This window comes from Bombina bombina, chromosome 1 (assembly GCF_027579735.1).
Source record: "Bombina bombina isolate aBomBom1 chromosome 1, aBomBom1.pri, whole genome shotgun sequence".
NCBI classification, from domain to species: domain Eukaryota; kingdom Metazoa; phylum Chordata; class Amphibia; order Anura; family Bombinatoridae; genus Bombina; species Bombina bombina.
This window is the reverse complement of record NC_069499.1, coordinates 999,845,211-999,857,331: the sequence shown is the minus strand read 5'-3', so window position 1 is coordinate 999,857,331 and position 12,121 is coordinate 999,845,211. Positions and strand designations below refer to the sequence as shown.

The 12,121-nt window shown below is 37.2% G+C and overlaps 1 protein-coding gene across 1 annotated transcript in view; it reads left to right on the top strand.

Moving 5' to 3' along the window:
* SNTA1 (syntrophin alpha 1) overlaps window positions 1-12,121 on the top strand; it is a 100,089-nt gene that overhangs the window by 58,888 nt on the left and 29,080 nt on the right. Inside the window, exons 3-4 of the mRNA XM_053712729.1 lie at window positions 1,133-1,334; window positions 3,269-3,455. Of these exons, the coding sequence (XP_053568704.1) occupies window positions 1,133-1,334; window positions 3,269-3,455 (389 nt within the window). The remainder of the gene's footprint in view (window positions 1-1,132; window positions 1,335-3,268; window positions 3,456-12,121) is intronic.

The following is a 12,121-nucleotide window of genomic DNA, read 5'->3' as shown; positions in this document are numbered from 1 at the left end:
GACTATTTTGATCAGTTTCTTTTCTAAAGAGATCTATTTTAAGAGAGAGGCCATCTTTGATTACTTTAGTATCCAAAAATGATATATTATCCTCGCTCCAAGTAAATTTAAATTTAATGTGCCTAGTAGCACTATTAAACGGACGCTAAACCCAATTTTTTTTCTTTTGTGATTCAGATAGAGCATGCAATTTTAAGCGACTGTCTAATTTACTCCTATTATCAATTTTTCTTCGTTCTCTTGCTATCTTTATTTGAAAAAGAAGGCATCTAAGCTTTTATTGAGTGCAGAACTCTGGACAGCACTTTTTTATTGGTGGATAATGTTATCCACCAATTAGCAGGAATAACCCAGGTTGTTCACCAAAAATGGGCCGGCATCTAAACTTACATTCTTGAATTTAAAATAAAGATACCAAGAAAATTAATTAACTTTGATAATAGGAGTAAATTAGAAAGTTGCTTAAAATGTCTCTATCTGAATCACAAAAGAAAAAATTTGGGTTCAGTGTCCCTTTAAGGTCTTTCACAAAAGCCATCAGGGAAACAACGTTGCTCCACCACACCCCTTTGTAAATATATGCATCTGTTTAATTTTGCAGATAATTATTTAGGCTGTGGCATGTAATTAAGTATAATAGTCGTGTAAGAGCAGGGTCTGTCTTGTTTTTAACTTATCTGTATAATTACTTTTAATATACATTGCCTTTAAGAAGATTGTAAAGAGTTAATATTGCATTGACCCTAGAGCGCCCTAGGGTATAAATAGGAGTAAATTTCAGTTGCATGTTAGCATGAATAAGGGTTATGCACCCGAAATGTTGCTGCTGTTACTGCATTTGGTTGTGTTTTAGCTCCAATAAAGAAGTTGTGCTGCCACCATCTTCTGTTTTTTTTATTTACTGTTTGGGCTAGAGAGTGGCTCCCCAGAGTGGCTTGCACACACCCCCGTGAGTGCTGTACCCATCCTTGGACTTTCCATATAACACTTGCCACTGGTCATTGTCACCTCTTCCTATTGCTCTGCACTCCTGTTACTCACCTCTTTGGTTTATAAATTATTTATACTGCTCCATATACATCTTATTGTTTCATATTATTGCTTCATAAAATTCATTCTTTTGCATTTCTAGTAAAATACATGAAAGAAATTTCTCCTTACTTCAAAAGCTGCCCTCCCAGTGGTTCCGCAAGCTGGGATTCTGTTCCTCCTCCCCCTCCACACAAGAGGAACTCTCCAGCTACACTTCCTCGGGATTCTAAAGATGGAAAGAGTATCCCACTGAAGATGTGCTATGTATCCCGCAGGATTCTACCTGCAGACCCTGAGTCCAGGTGCGAGAACTGTACTAATAACTACAGTTGTGACTATTGCTATGTAATACTGTTGTGATAATAGGTAAATGTAACCTCTTCTTTTCAAGCAGCAACAAATAAGAAATATATTAAAGTTATCAAACACTTTGAGATTGTAATATAAAATGTTTTATTATGTGTACTAAAAAAAAAAAATTGCATTCATTATTTATTTTGCCCCATTTTCCTGTAATTTAACCTGTGGAATTTCCAGTTCCCTCTGTTTCTTTAAAGTAATGGGTGCCACCATGTTGTAAATTTATTATCCTACATTTACAAGTATATCATATGCTTTGCTGAGAGAATTTAGCAACTGTTATAATAAGCAGATAAAGTTACTATCTCACAAGGTTTAAAGTAATTTAGCATTGCTATAGTCCACACAGCCATAGTTTGCACGCTTTGCTGACTCATATTTGTTCCTAATTGTAAAGAGATTAGATTAGGGGAACCTAGAATTTAACATTACAGCCCCCATTACTTCATAGAAACTAAAACTTTATACTTATTTCTTCAATATTTAAACAAGGGGGGCACTCAGTTCCTTTGGTTCCTTGAGGAGGTTTAGCACTGATTCTGCCATAGAGCTCCACTCGTAATCTAGCCCAATATGGGGTATAACATTTTGCATTTATTGTCCCTTTAAAGCAGGGGTATCAAACTCAAAGTATCTGGGGGCCACTGGCCAAGTGTTCTTCTCCCATGGGGGCCGCTTGAACAAAGTAAGTGCTCCAGGAATTGGATATAATAGGAAATGGAAGTGACATTTAGCCAAATAGTAGTGCACGGTGGGAGTTGTAGCCCACAATAGACATACGCAGTTGTCTAAATTTATCTTGTGATAGCAACGTAAAAAGTGACATTTACACATCTAAGTGTGTGGTGGGAGTCTACACTGGATGCTCGTCTTTATATTTATCTTGTGAGTGCCTATAAAGAACATCAGCTAGTTAAACCTCTTTGAACCCTTAAAAAAAAATAAAAAAAATTGATAGCCCCATTTAATGGTTTACCTATTAAACAAGGGAGGGCCAGATGAAACTATCTTGAGGGCCCCATTTGGCCCTGGGGCCGGTACTTTGCGACCACTGCTTTAAAGGGTTTAAATATAATCGAATGATCATGAGACCAAGACCTTCTCTGCTCTCTTATTAAAGGGTTAGTAAAACTAGGAAATAATGTTATATAATTCTGCACATAGTTCAGAATTATATAACATTAGCTTAGCTCCAGATTTCAAAAGTGAATAGTTAAAAAGATATCACGCAAAGAAAACAGAACACCGCTCTTGGCTCTACTGAGCGGGTCTGTTTTCTTCTGCTAAGCGCATCTGGGCACGCTGTCTAATCATAGCCGGCCCGATCGCGCTATTAAAATCAATGTAGCTCGCTCCCGCTACCAGACCAGAGCGGGAGCAAGCTACATTGATTTTAATAGCACAATCGGGCGCGCTGGGAATAGACAGCGTTCCCAGAAATGCACTTAGCAGAAGAAAACAGACCCGCTCAGTAGAGCCAAGAGCGGTGTTCTGTTTTCTTTGCGTGATATCTTTTTAATAATTTACTTTTGAAATCTGTAGCTAAGCTAATGTTACATTATTTCTTAGGTTTACTGGCCCTTTAAAATATAAAATATTGTAGCCTCCAAAATGCTTCTTAAAACTGAAACAAATAATGGAGAGGGCGTTTGTGGTTATGTCATCTCCCACAAAACTGATTTCTTAATTAGAAGTCATTTTTGTGGATTTAATTCAGCACCTTTGAATGAGTTCCAGGTAGACATATCTTATATAGGCAAAAGTCATTTGTCAAAATTAGCCATGGTACTTTTTTTCTGTAGCTCTTTAAGATGTCTTAGAGCGGTGTAACTGCACTAATATGATACATATGACATGATCTCCATATCTCCTACAGATACCTGGAAATTTGCTCTGCAGACAGTAGAGATGTGCTATTTTTGCGGGCAAAAGATGAAGGAACAGCCCTGTCCTGGTTTAATGCTATTCATGGCAATATTTGTGCTCTGACTCCACGTGTTTGCGAAGAAGTCAAGCAGCATCTGGGGAAAGACATCAAACAGATAGGGTGGCTGACTGAGCAGGTAACATTATGTCAGGGTATTCATTGACTGTAGTAAAAATATTTATAGAGAATTGCTCTAGTAACAGTGATGTGTTTAGTGATTAAACATATGTTTCAATGAAATGAAAACAAAATCTCATGACACTGTGTATTAATTAAAGGACATTTAAATACAGTAGAACTACATAATGAACAAGTGCAAAATAAAAAGACAATGCAATAACACTTACTTTGAATATCAATTAAGAAGTACATTGTTTCTGACAAATTGTATCATGTGACAGCCACCAGCCAATCATAGATTAGCATATGTATACAATGTAAACTTTTGCACATGCTCAGTTGGAGATGGTGTCTCAGAAAGTGTGCATATAAAAAGACTGTGCAGAATTTGATATTAAAAGTAAATTGGAAAGTCTCTTAAGATTGCATATTCTATTTGAATCATGATAGTTCAATTTTGACTTTAGTGTCCCTTTAAGTAGTTAGGCTATTTAAGTAGCAATGTGCCCTTAAATAATGCATTTCTACACACACACATATATATATATATATATATATATATATATATATTGTGTACATGCTGAATCTCTCTCCCTCTTTCTTTATTTATCTGTCTACTTCTTTCTCTCTCTCTCTCTCTCTCTCTCTCTCTCTCTTTCTTGCTTGAAGTTTGCTTTAAGCTCCTGTTACAAAATCCAGTTTTAAATGTTTTTAATCTCATTAACGGAAGATCAAAATTCCATACAATTTGGTAGTTATTTTCATATAAGGAATAATAGCAAACCCTGGTAATCTGAAATGAATCAGTTCACACATTTCTGGGATTGTTTGAATAAAATACTCACTGTTGCACTATGTGAAAAATACAGTCATACCTACAGCCCAGATAGCTGATCAGATATGCTTGAAATGGGGCAGAAAAATAGATATTTTCCCCGTCTAAAGCTCGTTAGATTTAAAGGGAAAGTAAACTTATAATTAGACATTAATGATTTAGACAGAACAACTATCTAATTTACTTCTATTATTTAATTTGCTTCCTCCTCTTGTTATCCTTTACTGAAAGGTTTATCTGGTTAAGCTCAGGAGCAGCAAAGAACCTAGGTTCTAGCTACTAATTGGTGGCTGCATACATATACCGATTGTCATTGGCTCACCCATGTTTTCAGTTAGAAACCAGTAGTTCATTGCTGCTCCTTCAACAAATGATACCAAGAGAATAAAGATAATTTGATAATAGAAGTAAACTGTAAAGTTGTTTTTAAATTGTATGTTCTACCCTAATCATGAAATAAAAAATTTGGGTTTCATGTCCCTTTAATAAATGAATATGGGCAGTGCCAGAGATATTTGTGTAATAAGTTATACATCTGTTATTTGAAAAATAATAATACTATATATATAAAAAAATGAATAATATGAAATTGCTAAACCACCCTTTGGTGGTCTTACAGTTCCTACTGGAGTTGCAGGTGTACTGGGGCGTAGCCATGACATGGGGATGGAGTTAGAGTCTGAGTTTCTATGGGCAGGTCGAGTCGAGGCAGGTCATGAAAGAAGTCAGGGGGTGCTGTGGGCTGAGCAAAGGTGGTCTCTGGTTTCACTTTAGAAACCAAGTCATTTGTAGCAAAGGAAAAACTGTGGGAAGGACTGTGAGGCACTTCTCAGAAGCTTTAAAATCCTACAATGTGCAGTATGGTTGGGAGCTCTGTATATATACAAAAGTCAGGAAATTCTTAGGGTTATAAGTTCCCATTTACTGGAACTTTGAAAAGTAAACTCTTGCTCTCCACAAAAAAAATGTTAATCCTGCTTTCAGAACACAAGGAACATTTAAGTCAAAATTAAAGGGACACTAAACCCAAATATTTTCTTTCATGATTCAGATAGAGCATGTAATTTTAAGCAACTTTCTAATTTCTTCCTATTATCAATTTTTCTTCATTCTCTTGGTATCTTTATTTTAAAAGCAGAAATTTAAAGCTTAGGAGCCAGCCCATTTCAGGTTCAGCACCCTGGACAGCGCTTGCTTATTGGTGACTACATTTAGCCAACCAATAAGCAAGCATAACCCATGTGCTGAACCAAACATTGGCTGGCGCCTAAGCATTAAATTCCTGATTTTAAAATAAGGATAGCAAGAGAATGAAGAAAAATTGAGGGAGTAAATTAGAAAGCTGCTTAAAATTGCATGCTCTATCTGAATCATGAAAGAAAAAATTGGGTTTAGTGTCCTTTTAAACTGACGATTCAGAGCATGCAAATTTAAACAATTTTCTAATTTACTTCCATTAACAAAATGTGCAAAGTCTTTTTATATTTACACTTTTTAAGTCACCAGCTCCTACTGAGCATGTGCAGGAATTTACAGAATAAACGTTTATGCATTTGTGATTGGTGAATGGCTGTCACATGATACAGGAGGAGGGAAAATAGACATAACTGCAATTTGTCAGAAAAAAATCTGCTACTCATTTGAAGTTCAGACTAAGTGCTATTACATTGTCTTTGTATCATAGATTTGTTAGTTATGCAAATCTACTGTATCTACTGATCCTTTAAGTAAGAAGGTGCAGCCTTTATATCATTCTAATTGTATGTAGCATCTGGGGGGCTGTAGAATTTCAGATTCCAGCTTGCATTACTCTAGCAATGCAACTATTGGAATTTGCAACATTTTATATATTTAAATATACACAATACATAGAAAGTCTTGCAATCTCTTGCATGCATTTTAAAAGCAAAATGGAAGAGTTAGTTACTGCATTTGGCCAAATGGTGATAGGTTCAAGACCACGTCAAGTTCTTTGTTCTTGTTATTTCCATAGATACATAAAAAACATATAAATTGACTGCACTCTCAAACCGGACTAGGAACACATCCTATGACCCTGGAAAACTCACAGCCCTGGATGCTCACCAGCACTCACAGACAACTGCACAGCTTTCACAGGGACTTAGGCAGTTAACCCCTGCCTGGGTGCAAAGCCCATAGTGGAAATTAGAAAACAGAACAAAAAAATTTGTTTTTTTTAATTTAAATAGCATGCTTTTTTATATTAGCACAACAATATATAACACATATCAAGTATCACACACACACAGCTTGCAAGAAAACCATGTGGAATTACCTGGATTTCTTCATTAGTTACTCATAAAATGTTGTCACCATAATAGAAAAACGCAATCTGTGAAAACTATTAACACATATTTTTCTTTCATCTATATAAATGCATTAAAGGGACATCCTACTCCAGAATTGTTATTGTTTAAAAAGATAGATAACCCCTTTATTACCCATTCCCCAGTTTTGCATAACCAACAAGGTTATATTAATATACTTTTTACCTCTGTGATTACCTTGTATCTAAGCCTCTGCAGACTGCCCCCTTATTTCAGTTCTTTTGACAGACTTGCATTTTAGCCAATCAGTGCTGACTCATAAATAACCCCATGGGAGTGAGCACAATGTAATTTATATGAAACACATAAATTAATGCCCTCTAGCTGTGAAAATCAGTCAAATGCATTTAGATAAGAGGTGGCATTCAAGAGCTTAGAAATTAGCATATAAGCCTAACTAGGTTTAGCTTTCAACTAAGAATACTAAGAGAACAAAGCTAATTTGATGATAAAAGTAAATGTAAAAGTTATTTTAAAATGACATGTCCTATCTGAATCATGAAAGCTTAATTTTGACTAGACTGTCCCTTTAATGCACATCTACGTAAGCGCTGCTCTCACGTACACATCTATTAAACACAAGTGTAATGTCTGATTTGATGCAGAACCATTGCAGGCTATGCTGATATGTGATGTAAAGTCCTGCTTTTATACAGCAAGCTATGCTGATATGTGATGTTAAGTCCTGCTTTTATACAGCAGGCTATGCAGAGATGGGCCATTGTGATTTGCTAAATGATAAAATGGTATTCCTGACTGAAGCAATGATTTCAAATTAGTAAGTGAAGAGAATGGTTAATAGGTTCATCATCTAGCAGCCGTAGGCAAACTGTTTGAGACTAAAGTCTCTGGATGTAAAACTGCCTAACATGATAAAAAACAATTGACTCTGTTATATATAAAGAATAATGCTTTACAATGTATTACAGAGCTTTGCTTTTTTAAAAACAGATGATCCTTTGCTAACTAAACTATTTTTTTTTCTTTTGGAGTTGTCTGTCAGTTAAACATAATCGTACTTCCTGGTAGTTTGGGGTGCGATCCGATATACGGCGTAGTTTGCGGCGCAAGCGAGGGAACCCGCATTGCCCACAGTTTCAGCTCGCAACTCGAGCTATCCCATATACGGCGCCGTCAGATGCTAACGTGCCGTAAGTCGGATAAACCAGCGATGTCCAGAAATCTGCGCAAGTACAAATTTCTGGCGTCGCCAGTGATTTACGGCACGTTAGAAACTGCCGGCGCCTACAAAACCTGACTAAAGTCTAAATCACCCGTACTGTCTAACACGCCTCCCTAACATAGCCTGACACGTCTAACCCTCTATCCGCTATCCCCCCTCACTATCCTAACAATAAAATATGTATTAACCCCTAAACCGCCGCTCCCGGAGCCCGTCGCTACCTAATAAAGTTAATAACCCCTAAACCGCCGCCAGCTATATTAAATCTATAACCCCCTAAAGTGAGCCCCTAACACCGCCGCCATCTACCTTACCTACCCCCTAAAGTGAGCCCCTACCCCGCCGCTATCTATTTTAAAATTATTAACCCCTAATCTAATCCCCCTACCCCGCCGCCATCTATATTAAATTATTTAACCCCTAAAATACTAAACTATCCCTACCACTAAACCTAAGTCTAACCCTACAAATAGCCCTGAAAAGGGCTTTTTGCGTGGCATTGCCCCAAAGTAACAGCTCTTTTGCCAGCCCTTAAAAGGGCTTTTTGCAGGGCATGCCCCAAAGAATTCAGCTCTTTTGCCAGCCCTTAAAAGGGCTTTTGGCGGGGCTTTGTCACAAAGTAAACTGCTCTTTTGCCTACAATCTACATCCCCCTACACCGCGGCCACCTATAATAAATGTATTAACCCCTAATCTAATCCCCCTACACCGCCGCCAGCTATAATAACTATATTAACCCTAATTATATTAGGGTTAATATAGTTAATATCGTTATTATATTATATATATATATAAAGTATAATAACCCTATCTAACTCTAACATCCCTAACTAAACTCTTATTAAAATAAATCTAATATTAATATTATTAATTAAAATATTCCTATTTAAATCTAAAAACTTACCTATAAAATAAACCCTAAGATAGCTACAATATAATTAATAATTACATTGTAGCTATGTTAGGGTTTATATTTATTTTACAGGTAAATTGTTAATTATTTTAACTAGGTATAATAGCTATGAAATAGTTATTAACTATTTAATAGCTACCTAGTTAAAATAATTACCCAATTACCTGTAAAATAAATCCTAACCTAAGTTACAAATACACCTACACTATCAATAAATTAAATAAACTACAAATATCTATCTAAAAATACAATTAAATAAACTAAACTAAATTACAAAAACAAACAAACACTAAATTACAAAAAATAAAAAAAAGATTACAAGATTTTTAAGCTAATTACACCTATTCTAAGCCCCCTAATAAAATAATAAAGCCCCCCAAAATAAAAAGAATTCCCTACCCTATTCTAAATTAAAAAAAGTTCAAAGCTCTTTTACCTTACCAGCCCTTAAAAGGGCCTTTTGTGGGGGCATGCCCCAAAGAAAACTGCTCTTTTGCCTGAAAAAAAAAACACAATACCACCCCCCAACATTACAACCCACCACCTACATACCCCTAATCTAACCCAAACCCCCCTTAAATAAACCTAACACTACCCCCCTGAAGATCTCCCTACCTTATCTTCACAACTCCGGGCCAAACTCCTCATCCGATCCGGGCGATGTCTATCCAAGCGGCAAAGAAGAGGTCTTCATCCCAGCAATGTCTTTATCCAAGCGGCAGCAAAGTCTTCTTCCATCGGGCAGCATCTTCCATCAAGCGGCATCTTCAATCTTCATTCTTCGCTCCACAGACGCGGAGCATCCATCCCGGCCGACGACTGAACGACGAATGAGGTACCTTTAAATGACGTCATCCAAGATGGCGTCCGTCAAATTCCGATTGGCTGATAGGATTCTATCAGCCAATCGGAATTAAGGTAGAAAAATCTGATTGGCTGATTGAATCAGCCAATCAGATTCAAGTTCAATCTGATTGGCTGAACCAATCAGCCAATCAGATTGAGCTCGCATTCTATTGGCTGATCGGAACAGCCAATAGAGCGCGAGCTCAATCTGATTGGCTGATTCAATCAGCCAATCCGATTTTTCTACCTTAATTCCGATTGGCTGATAGAATCCTATCAGCCAATCGGAATTCGACGGACGCCATCTTGGATGACGTCATTTAAAGGTACCTCATTCGTCGTTCAGTCGTCGGCCGGGATGGATGCTCCGCGTCTGTGGAGCGAAGAATGAAGATTGAAGATGCCGCTTGATGGAAAATGCTGCCCGATGGAAGAAGACTTTGCTGCCGCTTGGATAAAGACATCGCTGGGATGAAGACCTCTTCTTTGCCGCTTGGATAGACATCGCCCGGATCGGATGAGGAGTTCGGCCCGGCGTGGTGAAGATAAGGTAGGGAGATCTTCAGGGGGGTAGTGTTAGGTTTATTTAAGGGGGGTTTGGGTTAGATTAGGGGTATGTGGGTGGTGGGTTGTAATGTTGGGGGGTGGTATTGTGTTTTATTTTTCAGGCAAAAGAGCAGTTTTCTTTGGGGCATGCCCCCACAAAAGGCCCTTTTAAGGGCTGGTAAGGTAAAAGAGCTTTGAACTTTTTTTAATTTAGAATAGGGTAGGGAATTTTTTTTTATTTTTGGGGGCTTTATTATTTTATTAGGGGGCTTAGAATAGGTGTAATTAGCTTAAAAATCTTGTAATCTTTTTTTTATTTTTTGTAATTTAGTGTTTTTTTTTTTTTGTAATTTAGTTTAGTTTATTTAATTGTATTTTTAGATAGATATTTGTAGTTTATTTAATTTATTGATAGTGTAGGTGTATTTGTAACTTAGGTTAGGATTTATTTTACAGGTAATTGGGTAATTATTTTAACTAGGTAGCTATTAAATAGTTAATAACTATTTAATAGCTATTATACCTAGTTAAAATAATTAACAATTTACCTGTAAAATAAATATAAACCCTAACATAGCTACAATGTAATTATTAATTATATTGTAGCTATCTTAGGGTTTATTTTATAGGTAAGTATTTAGATTTAAATAGGAATATTTTAATTAATAATATTAATATTAGATTTATTTTAATAAGAGTTTAGTTAGGGATGTTAGAGTTAGATAGGGTTATTATACTTTATATATATATATATAATATAATAACTATATTAACTATATTAACCCTAATATAATTAGGGTTAATATAGTTAATATAGCTGGCAGCGGTGTAGGGGGATTAGATTAGGGGTTAATACATTTATTATAGGTGGCTGCGGTGTAGGGGGATGTAGATTGTAGGCAAAAGAGCAGTTTACTTTGTGACAAAGCCCCGCCAAAAGCCCTTTTAAGGGCTGGCAAAAGAGCTGAATTCTTTGGGGCATGCCCCGCAAAAAGCCCTTTTAAGGGCTGGCAAAAGAGCTGTTACTTTGGGGCAATGCCACGCAAAAAGCCCTTTTCAGGGCTATTTGTAGGGTTAGACTTAGGTTTAGTGGTAGGGATAGTTTAGTATTTTAGGGGTTAAATAATTTAATATAGCTGGCGGCGGGGTAAGTAGATTAAATTAAGGGTTAATAATTTTAATATAGATGGCGGCGGTGTAAGGGGCTTACATTAGGGGTTAATACTATTAATATCGGTGGCGGCGGTGTAGGGAGGGCAGGTTATAGGGCAAAAGAGCTGTTTACTTTGGGGCAAAGCCCCGCAAAAGGCCCTTTTAAGGGCTGGTAATAGAGATAATTATTTTAGGGGGATTAGATTAGGGGTTAATAATATTAATATAGCTGGCGGCGGTATAGGGGGATTAGATTAGGGGTTAATATTTTTTATATAGGTGGCGGCGGTGTAAGGGGTCAGATTAGGGGATAGATAAGGTAGATGGCGGCGGTGTAAGGGGTTCACATTAGGGGATAGATCAGTTAGATGGTGGCGGTTTTAGGGGCTCACAGTAGGGGGTTAGTTTATGTAGATGGCGGTGGGGTCCGTGAGCGGCGGTTTAGGGGTTAAATACTTTATTAGGGATTGTGGCGGGGGATCGCGGTTGACAGGGAGATAGACATTGCGCATGCGGTAGGTGTTAGGTTTTATTTAGCAGATCGCGGTTGACAGGTAGATAGACATTGCGCATGCGTTAGGTGTTAGGTTTTATTTAGCAGATCGCTGTTGACAGGTAGATAGACATTGCGCATGCGTTAGGTGTTAGGTTTTATTTAGCAGATCGCGGTTAGATAGACATTGCGCATGCGTTAGGTGTTTTATTTAGCAGCTAGTTTAGAGAGTTACGGGGCTCCAATACTCAGCGTAAGGCTTCTTACGGCTGCTTTTTGTGGCGAGGTGAAAATGGAGTAAGATTTCTCAATTTTTGCCACGTAAGTCCTTACGCTGTATATTGGATACCAAACTGCGTGGGTTTG